Source organism: Delphinus delphis, chromosome 19 (genome assembly GCF_949987515.2).
Source record: "Delphinus delphis chromosome 19, mDelDel1.2, whole genome shotgun sequence".
NCBI lineage: Eukaryota > Metazoa > Chordata > Mammalia > Artiodactyla > Delphinidae > Delphinus > Delphinus delphis.
This window is the reverse complement of record NC_082701.1, coordinates 14,817,465-14,832,003: the sequence shown is the minus strand read 5'-3', so window position 1 is coordinate 14,832,003 and position 14,539 is coordinate 14,817,465. Positions and strand designations below refer to the sequence as shown.

Below are 14,539 nucleotides of genomic sequence, written 5' to 3'. Positions count from 1 at the left end.
TGTAAAGAAGTCCAGGCCATCTGCATGGAGCTGAACCAAGGTCCCAGACATCTGAGTGAGCCCAGCCAATAGCCTGTGGAGTGGAGGCCATCCATCCCTGCTGAGCCCATGGACTTGTGAGCAGTAAAATGTTGGTGTTGCAAGCCGCTAAGTTAGGGTGGTCTGCTTGCAGAGACAGATAATGGAAACAACAGATAGCATTACACGCCCACACACACACACACACACACACCACACACACACACGCCACCGGACGCCAGAGCATAGCCTGATTCCCTCAGACACTGCAATTCTACCTGATAACCAAGCAATGTTTATTCCTGGGTGAAGATGGAACCACTGTAAGGCTTTACTTGATGGACACAGTAAACCAACAAACAAACCCTAAGTGGTCACTACAGTTGGAATACTTGATATTTATGGGGGATGGGGGTGAGTGGAGAGTCCTGCGGTTTCACAGAGACCCTCCCCTGTGATTACAGGAGAGCTCAGCCAGCCTCTAGGGCCCAAGATTATCAGCCTCACTCGTTTTTAGAAAAGCACTGTTTTCCACAGCACCTGAAGGAAGGTTCTGTCTCTCTTTTTCTTAAGGCCTTGGCTACCTGAATGCTTAGACCTAAGTTTAGTGCTCAGTTGTAATGACTGCATCTTAGGTTTTGGGTATAATCTTTCCATTCTAAATGTTTTCTTGCTCGCTTCCCCTTTTAGCTCTATTTTAGCCGTCCATGCCACAGTTTTTATGGAGTAGTGGTATAGGTCAGGGGCTGCACACGTGAAATGAGTAAGGCAGATCCCTGGAGGAAAAGGCCCCCACCCATTCACTCGCTGCAGCCTCTGAACACCTGCTACGTGCCAGCAACACGCCAGGTGTGGAGACTCGGCAGGCGAACAAAACCAAGTCCTGCCCTCAGGAAGCCGACAGTCTAGCAGGGGAGGCAGAAAACACGCACATATGATTTAGAAACATGTAGTGATGAGTGTTGAGAAGGAAGGGGCTCTGGAGGGAGGAGGTGGGAAATGGTGCCGAGGAGGAGGGCGCTGCTGATGCCTGGGAAGGGCCGCCGATGGGCGGTGTGAACCGCTGTGCGTGCCGAGCACGGAGAGCTGTGGTCCCCAGGCAGTGGGGGAGCTGCGAGGCGGGGAAAGGCTTCACGGAGAGGGAGGCTTCTGAGCAGCGCTGGGAAGGAAGAATGGACGCCGGCCGCACAGGCAAGAACGTGTGTACCTGGTAGAGACGGACCCCACTACTCCAAGTTTAAAAAAATAGCACTGTTTATTCTGGGACCTGATTGGAAATGTTTAAGTGAGGGAAATGCAGCGGGGGAAGAGGCAAAAGAGGTAGCGGAGGCATCAAGGGGGCTTTGCGGGCTACGGTGCGGTTTAGACTGGAACCCTCAGGCACTGGGGAGCCACCGGGCTGGGGGGCGGCTCTTATAAAGGGGAATGACATGGTAAATCTGTGTGTGGACTAGACAGCTCTGGCCAGCTTCTAGAGAATGAAGCCCGGAGGCAGAGACCCACGGGGAGGCTACTTCAGGTCCTTTTTTGCATACAGGCAGGTTGTACATGATAAAAGCTTCCTTCTTACCTGTTCGCCCAAGATACAGAAGAGAGGTTGATGGGCAGAGACTATCCGCAAAGGCCGATGACAAAGTCTGCTGTTTCTCCCCGGTCAGGAGGTCAATGACGTACCAGATGTCCTGCTTTTTACCTGCAAGGTCACAAGGACACGCTGTGGTTTACACTCGCCCAATATGGAAAAAAAACATCCCTGCCAAACTAGCAGCTCAAGATGTTCTCTGCACTGACAGACAGGCCTGAAATTCTTACGATGTCAAACACATTTCTCTGTGGCTCCAAGGGTGACAAGGTTAATGGTAATGTGGAGATAATAAAACTTCTTGGACCACTGGGTCTTATAACAACTTAATAACCTAGTCATGGTATAAAAATTTCTCCAAGCCTAATAATGTAATAACTCACAGATTTTATTGCTCTGATGAATGTCTTTAAATATGAAAAATCTGGCCTGTAAAGGCAATCCTTTTCCCATAGACTAGGATCTATATAAATCCAGAAATGTACCCAGGGGTTTGTCTCCCTGGTAACCATCATTCATATATCTCAGCGTCCCTACTAATGAGCCCTCATGTAGAGAGGATCTACGGTTACTGTTTCTAACTCTAATCAGCTGGTACCTGTGACTGGGCAGTAGAGTTGGTGGCAACCTGGTGCTAATGAGGCCAAAGTTATCTCGACCGTGACCCCAGCCAGTAAGTGACTCCCCAGCCACACGCTATACTCCTCCCCTCATTCAGCTGATTAAAAGTTATAAACAGGTGGACAGCATAGCCAAACAACACGATGAGGAAAGCTCAAAGCGTATGTATCAATACCTATGGTTATATACACCAGACCATCCTAGTAAGTTCCTGAGAAAGCTGCTTTATCAACACAGGATATTATTACCACTGCGATTTCAAGATAAATACAGCTCCCACCTGAAGGTCAACGCCTTCACCGTGATGCGCACGTCTCTGTCTCGTAAGGCTTGCTTTGTAAGACAAGCCTTGTCTCTTGTGTCTTCCTACCTTATTAGCCAAGTTTCCTATTTCAAGGGACTCTTGGAAGCACAGTACCAAGATGCCAGGAAGATCACAGGGCATCAGAATTTGCTAAAGCTACGCTTAGTTCTAACAGAGGTAGCACCCGTCCGAAACGTGTCTGTGGGTCGCAACTTCCCGTTCTCAAAGACCAATCTTAATATGAAAAAGATCTGAAGACAGAGAGAAAACATCACCAAACGGCTGTGACCAGGACCCCTTTCCATCTGGCTTGGCACCCTTCGGGTTACTTCCAGGACCATCACAGCCTGCATAACTCAGCTACCCCTTTAATGGATGGATCGGCCAACGGCCACAACTCTAAATGCACCCTAAGTGATGAACTGCTGGTCAGAGCTGGAAGACCAGGCAGAAAACAGTGACACGGAGGGTGAGGAGATGTTCAGAGGGGCCCGGGGCATGGCCCAGAAGACAGAGGAAGCCTGTGCCGATCACTTCCTCTGCATCCCCAGGCTGGGGGCTTCCTCATTCTGAAGGTGTGCAAGGAAGCAAGAGCCCCGGTCTCCTTAGACAAAAACTTAAAATCCAGCTTGGGCCTGCGCTCGAGGCCCACAAACACACATAAAGCTCCCGAGGCATGAATAGGCAATAAGCACTTTAAGTTCCTCAGAAAGCAAGCTGCTTTATAAATACGGGATATTATTACTACTACGCTTTCAAGACAAACACAGCTCTCATTTGGGTTACAAATGCATTTTTATTGACATTTTGGCAGCAACATGGTAAAAGAAAAGCAGCTGATCTGATGCTTTGAAGATGTGACCCCTGTAGGTACGAAGGCAGCTTATCTACGCAAGCTGTTATGTGCTGTTTTTAATCCAATATTCTGATAGCAGGAAATACTAAGAAAGCCCTATAATTAATAGGCAGAGCCTGGCTTCCCTTTCTTGGCTCAGACGATGGTATTCACTTTAAATTTCATCCAGTTGCTTCTGAGTACGTTGCAAGTTGCAATCTGTAAATCGCAAGGGTAGGTCAACACAGCAGCTAAAAGCTTGTTAAATGAGTAACCTAATGGTGTCAAGTCTGCTCCCAAGTGGGGGGAACCCTTTCTTAATAGGTCAGCTGATCCTGGCGTGAACCAGCACAACCGAGGCAAGAAAGACCTTTCCCAGAAGGGCCAGTGGGGGAGTGACTCTACACCTCTCTCTCAGACACGCCACTTTCTCAGATTCTGGGGTTCATTTCCAAAAGGGATCAAAGTTTCAGGAACCCTTACCCATGTAGAGAATTCCATCTGAACTTCGGCACGGGGATGCCTGCACCAACTCTGGGATCGTAAAGGGAAGTTTCTTTAAAAAAAAAAAGGAAAAGAGAAAAAAAAAGTTAACCAAGTCTTGTGCAATTATTACAATTTCACTGCACAGTTTCTGTTACCCAATTCTGCTAAAAGGGAGGAGCACTGTTGATGGTAGATGGGAGTTTTCCTAACTGGAAACCAGGGAGAAGGGGCACCCCAGGCTCCCCTATCCACTTTGGACAAGCCCTCAGCTTCCAGGTTCTGGGCATTAGAAACAAGAATTCTGTTACTTGACAAGCCCCTCAAAGTCTCTTGTCCAGAGCGCTCCTGGGGATGACACAAACCTTCTCCGAAAAGACATACAAATATGGAGGGTTATACAATCTTTGAAATTCTAAGGGGGGCAGGCAGGAAGAATTGTCCTGTCTTGGAAAATTGTCCCAGAGCCGGCTTGACTGAATAGAAAATGCTCCTCAGAGAGGGAGTGAGCCATGAGACTATTCTGAAGAGAAGCAGCCTCGGTGCCCAGCTGAAGCCTCGAGGGAAAGGAGAAGTCATCACTCATGGGCAACACAGGAGTTTGAGGCAGGAAAAGAAGTTTTGGTGTTTTCTCTAGCAAATAATTCTCTACTGAAAAACAGAAGAGAATTGGGTCTTTTGGTACTAAAAGGAAGTTATGGTAGGTGCCAGGAAAAGAAACTCAGAGCAATCCACATGTTTCAACTGCATTTCATCATAAAACCGATTCTTCTGAGTCTACAGCTGACATCTGACAAGTCCTTTTGGTTAACGTTTGTTTCAGAATACTTTATTTTTGGAACATTCTGTGTTCTTGAAACCGTTCCACAGATACCTGCTTCTACGATGCTGTCACCTTTCTCTCCAAGAAAGCAAAGATTTCTCTCGAGCTTTAGTAAACAGAACTTTAAATAACCAACAATGTGGATTTCCCCATCATCCCGGTGTTTAAGCCTTAGCAAAGGAAAAATGCCACGGAGAGGCAGTAACGACTGGGTTTCCCCCAGATGTTTCTGAGGATCAGAAAGTCGTTGCAAGGTTTCCAGTCTGGAGCCTGGCGGTGTCTGCTGAGCGCCTCCTGAGTGCTGGCTGAGCCATGAGAACCTGCTGGTTCAGATCAACGTTTCTGAACTCTGAGCTGTACGTTGAAAAGCTCACTGAGGAAGCTGTGAAAAGATACTGATGCCCAGGCCCCAATCCAGACCACCTGATTCAGAATCCCCAGAAATTTTTTTTTAAGCTCTCAAGTGATCTCAACGCACAGCTAAATTGAAGGTCAGTGGTCTAGAGCCTCCGGAGTAGAAAGCAGCTAAATATACTCACCGTCAGGCCTTCATTATTCTTGCCCCCAAGCGTATACAGGCTGCCATCGTTGGGATCTGGGAGGAATGCAGGCCTAGAAGTTAAGCAATAAGTATCAGTGAAAGATTATAGCCCAGGGCACAGAGTAAAATACCAAAGCCATGCAAAGCCATGATTGGTGAGGTGGGGGGAGTGGGGTGTGTGTGTGTGTGTGTGTGTGTGTGTGTGTGTGTGTGTGTAAAACAATTCCATCCACTGCTCTTTCATTTTACCCGCAGATAATAAAATATCCTTCTGGTGCTCTATACTATACTAGGGTGAAAAAAAAGCAACCTACAAAGGAAAACCAGTACAAAACCACAGAAGACTAAATCATCATTCCGTCAAGGCGTCCTGGATGAAGGTAAAATAAGTGAAAAGGACCCAGCAAGTCTGCTTTTCAGTTTCCCAGTCAGCTGCATATAGAACTTCAACAATGAATATTTAATAGCATGGCATGGTACGTAAACAGGGAGAACAAATCTGCCTTTGGTGTTCCACAAACATTCATTTTTAGGAGGCAGTAAAAGCAGACTCTGAAAGCTTGACATGAGAAAGAACCTGCCAAGGGGATGGGTCAAGGTCTCATCAGTAGCTTCCCAGGAAGCAGGTTCAAGGTGCTCTTTTGTAAAGTTAACCTGCTAACGACTGAACTACGACGCACGACGCAGTCACTCAGAAACCCCTTGCTGAGTCTTTCCTCTAATGTGTTTATAGCATCATTTGAGGCTCTTGGAGGTGCTATCCAACTTTTACTCCAAAACACACACTCTAGTAGCAGGTCACGTTCCTGTCTCCTCTCCACGGTTAAGCACAGTGAAGAGGGAGAGATCTAAAGACCCCTGGGCCCTCCTGAGGACTTGGGAAGCTTAAGATCAAAACTCGACTTAAGTTACATCTCAAATAAGCCTTTTTAATACCATTGCCTTCCCACCCCGCCTCCCAGGGAACTGACCATCCTCTCCCCAACACAGGCTTCTTTCTTTCAAAGCACCTGTAAGACTTCCTATGTCTCAGTCACTCTCATTCTACCTTAAATTTATGCATACGTGTACTCCCAGCAACTAGCTTCGTAAACACTGATTGAATAAAATAGAAAATGAATTAAAGGGAAGTGCTGCAGCAAATCAGAAAACTTACTCTTCCACGTGTGTTGGAACCTGCAGGACTGGATCTGTGCAAAAGAACAACAACAAAGGCATCGTCAGACAGACTCTAAAATATCAAGATTCCTAGAGTTCCCAGGAACACAAGATGGACCGATAAATTTATCTACATAACGTATGTGAAGGCACTTTAGAAAACTCACACACAGAAACACAAATGTAAGCTCTTACAGCTGTCGCCGAGATTGGAGAGAGGCCTGAGAGCAGAAGGGAACTGCTGTCAGGAAACGTGCCTCTAACTTGGGGGATGGGCATAGAAGGAAACACTGGTGACAACCCGCAGTGGACAGTGGGTCACAATGTCACTACCTGACACGTCAAGGACTTCTAAAACCTAAATCATCCCTTGGTCAGATGCCTGTCCTGCTGCGAGATACTCCCACTGGGAAAAGCAAAACTGTGACTTAAGAAGCAATGTGGCTGTTGATGAGAATTTGACTGGATGGTAGGTGGTAAGTACACGCCTGGATGGTAGATGGTAAGTACACGCCTGGATGGTAGATGGTAAGTACACGCCTGGATGGTAGATGGTAAGTACACGCCTGGATGGTAGATGGTAAGTACACGCCTGGATGGTAGGTGGTAAGTACACGCCTGGATGGTAGGTGGTAAGTACACGCCTGGATGGTAGGTGGTAAGTACACGCCTTTGGGGCAGGAATATGGCAATTTTAGAGCCTTGAGTGTTCATTCTTCTTGATTCCCTTTGATCCATTAATTCCATTTCTAGAAAATCTAGTTTTAAAACAACACAAAATGTGGAAAATGCCTTCAGTACAAAGATCCTCACAGCAGCATCACAAATGACCTACTATTTAGTGATATGGTTCAATTATGGGCTGTCCACTTGGTAGGAAATTAAGGCTTCTGAAAGGGCTTATAAAGTTTAAAAAACTGTATCAATCTTTATACTGTTATGTTCAGGAGAAAAGATAACATTGTACCTAGAGTATTAATGCAGCTGAGGAGAAAAACCTTCAATATGCATTAAAAAAAAAAAAAAACTACATGGAAAGGCCAAAAAAAAAGAGTGGGAACTGTAAGTTATCTTTGTTGGAAATAGAAATGACTCCCCCACCTTTTCTATATGGCCCCAAATTTCTACTCAAGTAGGCATTACTTTTGAAATCAGAAAAAAAGTTTTTTCTCCAAGTCAGTTTTAATATTTGCAACAGTCTAAGTGGCAGAATTTCTCCCTCCCTAGATTCTCCTGGGCACAGATCAAGAGGGTGCTCCCGATTCCGTGGGGTGGACGGAGGTGGGAGAGAGAGGCCACCGACACTGCTGTAACAGAGCTAAATCCCCAGGCACAGGACCGCACAGTGATGAGGCATTTCCAGCCGTCAAGACCCCACAGACTACAGGCCACGCTGCCCACAAGTTCAAAGCTGGGGCGAGGACGGCAAATACTGTGATATGATTTTGGACACCGGCTCTGCTGATGGTGACAGGCAGCTGTCCAATTCCCTGGGTCAGCCTGGATTCTCAGAGGAAGGAAAACTCTTTCAAGCCTTATCAGCTGTTGATTTTGCTTTACAAGTCCGGCTCTGACACAAAGGCATATGGGTGTTCACCACAACAGAAGCGCAGGCACCACGTGTGGTCTGTGGGCAGCGAACAAACAATTCATTAAAACCAAAAGCATTTCGGGAAACAGGAGGAACTTTCAGTCAGAAAGCACACGTTTATTGTTCCCACTAATCGCCTCTCGGTATACTCTCACAAACAGACTGATGCAAGAGACAGGAAACGAGGGCACACAGCACTCACCCTACTGAAACAGTCAGGGAGCAATTATAACCCCGCTCCTCCAGCGCAGCCCAGAAGCCGTGCACGCCAGGGACAGCAAGAAGGCATGTTCCAGAGCAAACACAGCAGGCAAGAGGGCGTCGGTTTTGCTCACTTCAGCCACTTAAAGGTATCGCAGATCAACCCAGATGAGGAGGACACTACCGAATCCCAGCCATTCGCCAGAAACAAGCCGTGGAGACCAACGGGATCTCGACTCCTGTTCCTGAGCTTATCTTTGCTGGACAGTGTTTGCTCACGCTCAGGGTCTCGTCCTCTGGCGCAGACTTTCCTGGTTTTCTAGAGCTTATTCACGGCTCACCTGACACGGAGGCCTCAGGTCCCAAAGTGTGCCCTGCACCAGAAAGGTTCCAGTTAAGACACAGGCCACCAGCAGAAGCCAGAGAAGGATGGGTAGACACCTACATGGGTGTTGAAGAGCCATGCTTCCTCCTAGGCTTAAGGGGACATGAACTCCAGCAGGGGTGCCTTCTCATCCATTCATAATATAGGGCCCCTGGAATAAACATCTGCAGAGCTGCAGGCCACGTCACAGCATGACTGTTAACACAGCTCCGATACACGCAAGCAAATGCGTAACCGTGACCTATTCCACTCATGTTTTTCCCTTAAAGAATCATCTGAACCTGCGCTTTGCTTTCAAATACTACAGGGAAAAAAAAAAATCATATGGGAAGGGGGCAGATAAGACAAAGAACGGCAGCCTGTTGACAAATGTTCAAAGATAGAATTGACAACACTGGCCTGTCATTTTACTCTTCTCTCTACATATGCTTGAAATTTTCCATAACAGAAAAGGTTAAAAGATAAAAATATTTGAAAAGCCAGCAAAAGGCACCATCTGAAAACGTGCACTGAAAGCCTAACACGAAAAAGGAGTTGTTTTGGATTTAATAATGAGAACTGGTATCAGGCAAGATTCTTGCTCTTAAAAAAAAAAAAAAAAAATCACCCATGTGAAAAGGAACAGTGGCCTAACCCTAAGGCTATAAACAAACACTGGTACAAAATAAGCCTCTCTACCTATAGGGGACTGATAAGGATAAAAGCCATCTCACAAAGCTGCTTTACTTTCAGAAGGAAAAAAAAAAAAAGGGGGGGGTTACTTTACAAGTATAAAAATGGGTGTTATTCAAGGTAAAGGTAAAGATATCAGAAGAGGAAAATAAAGCTGAAATCAGTGTTTGGTCTCCAAGATTAAGACAGAAACAGATCTGCGCACTGCTCCCCTGGGAGCAGCCACTGTACTCGGTTCCCCTCCAGGGTCCATCCAGCTCAGACCTGAAACGGCACAACCTTTACTCTTGGAGAAACCTGGGTGAGGTCAGGTGACACTCAGGGCTCCTGTTTTGTGCGGATCGAATCCTCCTTTTCAATCTGAGGCAGCAATGACTTAAAATAAATGTAAACATCCTGTATCTACGAAAGAAGTGAGTTTTCGTCTTTCCAAGAATACCTTTCTCGCCTTCATCCTCGATCCCATCCTCTCTCAAACCTCACACCTTCTCCCTCTGCGCTGGACCCCAACCGCACTCTTCACTCTGCTCCCTTCTTGAGCTCTCAGTCCATCAGCAACAACAGCTCTACCCTTCACCCCGCGGGCTATCCCACGTGCCTGCTGCCCCAGCCCACGGGCTTCATCCCTCCCCTCCTTGAGACTCTCCACCTCCTGGCCTCTGTGGCCCTTGCACTGCACTGATTTTTCACTCACCTCTCCCTCTCTCTCTCTCCCACCCACTCCTCTCCCCTCTCCTCCCCACTCCCTACTCCAACAGGGAGGAACTTTTCCAGGTTCTCCCCTCAGTTCTCTCCGAGAGCACATCCACCTCTGTAGCTTCAACCATAACCACAGTGGGGAAATTCTAGGTCCCCATCTCTCGAGCTCTTCTTTCTGGACTGACTGGACATTTCCACTATCTCCTGCCAGCACCTTGACGGCCACTTGTCCAAATCACACCCTCCATCTTTCTCTCCAGACTGGTCTGACTACCCGATTTTGTTAAGGCCATTCTCCTAGAAGGCGGGCAAGCCTCAAACCGTTCTGTTGACGCTCATTTCTCCGCCAGCACCTGCCATGAGAAGCCAAACTCCGTGGTCTATTCCATCATCCTGTTTCCTACTCACAGCATCCCATCCCACAGCATCCCTTCCTACTCACAGCATCATCCTGTTTCCTACTCACAGCATCCCTAGGAGAAAAGCGCTCCCTTTTCTCCTAGTCTGTGTGCCCTTTGGGATCAGAAAGACCTATGCTTAAATCCTACTCCGCCAAATCTCTCTGAGCCTCAACTTCCTCATCAGTGAAGAGAAAAAAAGAAATAGAGATAATAACACCAAACTCATGCAGCATCTCCGTGTGGATTAAAGGTTAAATATGTGTTAAGACTGTAAGTCAGTGCCTTGATAGAGAAGAGTGATCCCTCTGAAGACGTAAATCAGATTATGCTTCCCTGCCACTCACAATCCTCTGATGGGTCCCATCTCACTCAGTAGAGGCCGATGTTCACACAGCGGCCTACAAATCCCACACAACCCCCCCCTCCCACACCCACCCTGGCGCTCTCCGATTATCTCCTCCTCACTCTATTCTGGTGAGGAGGAACGCTGGAATGCCACGCTGGAATACAGGGTATTCCCGAGTACTGCCAAGCCTGCCCCTGCCTCGGGGCCTTTGCACTTACTGTTCCCTGTGCCGAGGTCTTCGATCAGATGTCACCATCTCAGGGAGGTCTTCCACGACCATCTCCTGCCCCCCAGGATTCCCTACCCCTCTTCCCTGCTTAATTTTTCTCCATGACACTGACCACCTCCAAAGTACTGTGTATTTTGCTTATGTTTTTAAACGTCTGACTTGGGCCACTGGAAGATCCAAGGGGGCTGGGATTTATCTTTCGCTGCCTGCTATACCCCCAACATCTAAAACAGTGCCTGGCGCACAGGAGCTGCTCAGTATATTTACTGAACGGGGGGGCAATCGATAAATGTTAGTTTCCTTCCCACTTCCACTCCTGCCCTGCCTGGATATCCATTGCTGATCACTTCTACAATCCAGCAGCTCTGCTCTATCAACCCTCAACCCAGAATCCACCCAGCAATCCCCTTTCCTCTGCCCAGGCTTCTGAGCACTGCCGAAGAAAACACTATAATCACGTGTGTGATACCAAAATACGTGTATGGCCAGCTGGGCCCCATGTCATAGGAGATATGTTTATCTACCTACTGGTTGGCCTCTGTTCCCCGTTCCTCACAGCTGGTGTTTCAGACCTTCACCCCTTGCCTCAAGGCTCTTTCCTCTCCGCACATGACTCCCCTCTGTGGCACAGGGGAAGTGAGGGGGGCAGACCGGGTTCTCAGAAACTTCCTACCCCTCACCCTCCAGGTTTGCCCAACCCCACCCTTCCCTCCACATCTCTATAAAAGGACGTTTTCACCTTCATGTTCACAGATATTTCACACTCACACATCTAAAGCCCCCAGACGGTATCCTGTCTCCAAGGATCTTCAAATCCTTCTGGCTAACTCCTTCCCCTCTGCCTATAAACACGCCAAACCTCTGGGGTCCCCTTGCCTCCTTTGTACATGCTCCCTGTTCTCTCCTAAATGCATCCACTTTAAGTGTACAGTTTGATGAGTCATGCTTGCATGGCTTGTGGGATTTTAGTTCCCCGACCAGTAATCGAACCTGGGCTCTCGGCAGTGAGGGCACAGAGTCCTAACTACTGGACCACCAGGGAATTCCCTCGATGAGTCTTGAAAAACATGCACATCCACGTAGCTACCCTCACGATCAAGATACAGGATATTTCCATCACCCTGAAACATCTTCCCATATCCCCTTAGATTCAATAGCCTAACCTCCACCCCAGACACCACTGACAGATCTGTTATGTTTGTTCTAAAATTTCACAAATGGAATTCATACAGGAGGTTCTCTTTTCTGTCTGGCTTCTTTCTCTCTGCATCATGTTTCTGAAATTCACCCATAATGTTAAGTGTATCCGTTCTTTTTTGGTGCTGAATAGTACTCCACTGTATGGGCATACCATCAATTGTTCATCTGTGGATGGATGTTTGGGTTATTTTCAATTTTGGGCTGGAAAAACATGAATAAAGCTGCTAGGAACATTTGCGTACACGTCTTTGGACCTATATTTTCATCTCTCTTGGGAAAATACCTGGGAGTAGAATGACTGAGCCATACTGTTTACGTCTGACTTGACAAGAAACTGCCACAGTCCTCCAAAGGGGCCGTGCCTTCCCGCCAGCAATGTGTACGTTGTCTAGAGTTTTTTATCTTTAAAAAAAATTTTTTAACACACAAAAATCAATTGATAAACACGTTGATATCAAAATTAAAAACACAGTATCATATACAGTTCTTAAAAAAATACTTAGATGTAAATCAAACAAAAGAGAGACAAGACTTATATGTTGAAAACTTCAAAATGCTGATAAGAGAAATAAAAGATCTAAAATGCAGAGACATACCATGTTCATAGTATAGAAGATTCAACATAGAAAAGATACCAATTCTTCCCAAACTGATATACAAGTATAATGCAATTCCTACCAAAATTCCAGAAAGATTTCTTTTTAAACATCTTTATTGGAGTATGATTGCTTTACAATGGTGTATTAGTTTCTGCTGTATAACAAAGTGAATCAGCTATACATATACGTATATCCCCATATCTCCTCCCTCTTACCCTCCCTAACCCACCCCTCTAGGTGGTCACAAAGCACCGAGCTGATCTCCCTGTGCTATGCGGCTGCTTCCCACTACCTATCTGTTTTACATTTGGTAGTGTATATATGTCCATGACACTCTCTTCGTCCATCCCAGCTTACCCTTCCCAGTCCCCGTGTCCTCAAGTCCATTCTCTACATCTGCGTCTTTATTTCCGTCCTGCCCCTAGGTTCTTCAAAACCACTTTTTTTTTTTGCCTATAGTTTTTAAAATGTTGATTCCTAGGTCTTTCCCCCAGGAAGTTGATTCTGTAGGTAGAGCCAGGGAATTTGAATTTGTAACACATGTGAGGTGATTCTGACGCTGAGCCGTACTGGGAAACCAACGCTCGGGATCCTCTGTTTCACCCTCTCACTTTCCATACCTTTCTCAAGGCGCTGCTCTCTGGCCCCTACCCTCAGGATAAGGTCACAACTGCCAGTGTCAAGTTCCAGTGGCCGAGTCTAATAAACACTGACAAATCCTTCTCCCACGTGACATCTGGCAACATTCTCCAGGAGAGCCCCTGACCCAGTCCCACTTCCAACTGCTTATGGAGTCTCTCAGCCCCAGAACCCGTCATCCATCCTGAACCTGCTCCTCCTTTTGCATCCCCCAGATCGGTTCGTTGACCCCACTTCCACCCGGTCACACAATCTGGAACCTCCGAGTTCTCCTGACTCCCCCCACCTTCTCTTAATTCTAACCCTCTCCCATTCAATTAGATCCTGAGTTTTATCAGATTAGGCCTACTAAACGTTTCTCAAAAATCTATGTCCTCCTTTTCCTCTCCTTCACCAAAATGTGGCAGTCACCACTTCCCACGGGCTCTAGGCAGCCTCCTAACCAAGCTCCCTGTCTCGGATCTCTGCCCTTCAGACGTGCACTCCACCCACCGCCCGAGGGCCGACAAAGGCAAATCTGTTCTCGTCTTTCCTCCACGTAAAATCCTACAACGGCTCCCCTCTGCCGACTGAATACCTTCCATCTCTATGGCTCAGGTCAGAGGTTCCCAAACTTTCTGGGTTCACAGCACCCTTAGTGTCTTGGTAATTTCTTCACAAGGCCCGAGGCCAAAAGAAATACCTAATGGTTCCATTTATTCAGTGGTTAGGTCCAAACGACTTGAGTATTTAGGGCCTCGCAACTTAGAGGCCATGTGGAAAAAAATACTACTACACGTAAACTGAAAGAGAAACGTTTATTTCATTCTTAACCATAATTACTCACTAGTGGGATGTGTGTACCTGTCGGGCGCTGCACATATTCCAAATCTTATACTCTTGTTAGACACAGCCACTCTCATTACCATGCCATGTTGATTTCCAGGTGGTATTTGAATTGTATCACAGCCCAAAACTCAGCTGTGCAAAGACACGTCCTTGAAAGGCAAGTAGCGTGATCTAATGCTGGAAAGTACTGACTGCCTCAGGCGTGGTGTTTTACACTGTGCAGCGCTGCTGTATTTCTCTTAAAAGTTTAAAACTACCTGCAGCGCCTCGAGAGCTTGCCGGGGCTCCCAGGGCCCCTCCGCACACAAAGGAACCGCAGGCCTTAAGCATTCAAGGCTCTGTAACACCTGGGCCCAATTCTTCTTCGTCACATCTCCTCCCCAG

At 47.0% G+C, this 14,539-nt stretch overlaps 1 protein-coding gene across 1 annotated transcript in view; it reads right to left on the bottom strand.

Moving 5' to 3' along the window:
• ERN1 (endoplasmic reticulum to nucleus signaling 1) overlaps window positions 1-14,539 on the bottom strand; it is an 83,028-nt gene that overhangs the window by 30,422 nt on the left and 38,067 nt on the right. The window contains exons 3-6 of the mRNA XM_059996663.1: window positions 6,364-6,397; window positions 5,206-5,278; window positions 3,844-3,916; window positions 1,589-1,711 (exon numbers count right to left, since the gene is read on the bottom strand). Coding sequence (XP_059852646.1) covers window positions 1,589-1,711; window positions 3,844-3,916; window positions 5,206-5,278; window positions 6,364-6,397 — 303 coding nt within the window. The remainder of the gene's footprint in view (window positions 1-1,588; window positions 1,712-3,843; window positions 3,917-5,205; window positions 5,279-6,363; window positions 6,398-14,539) is intronic.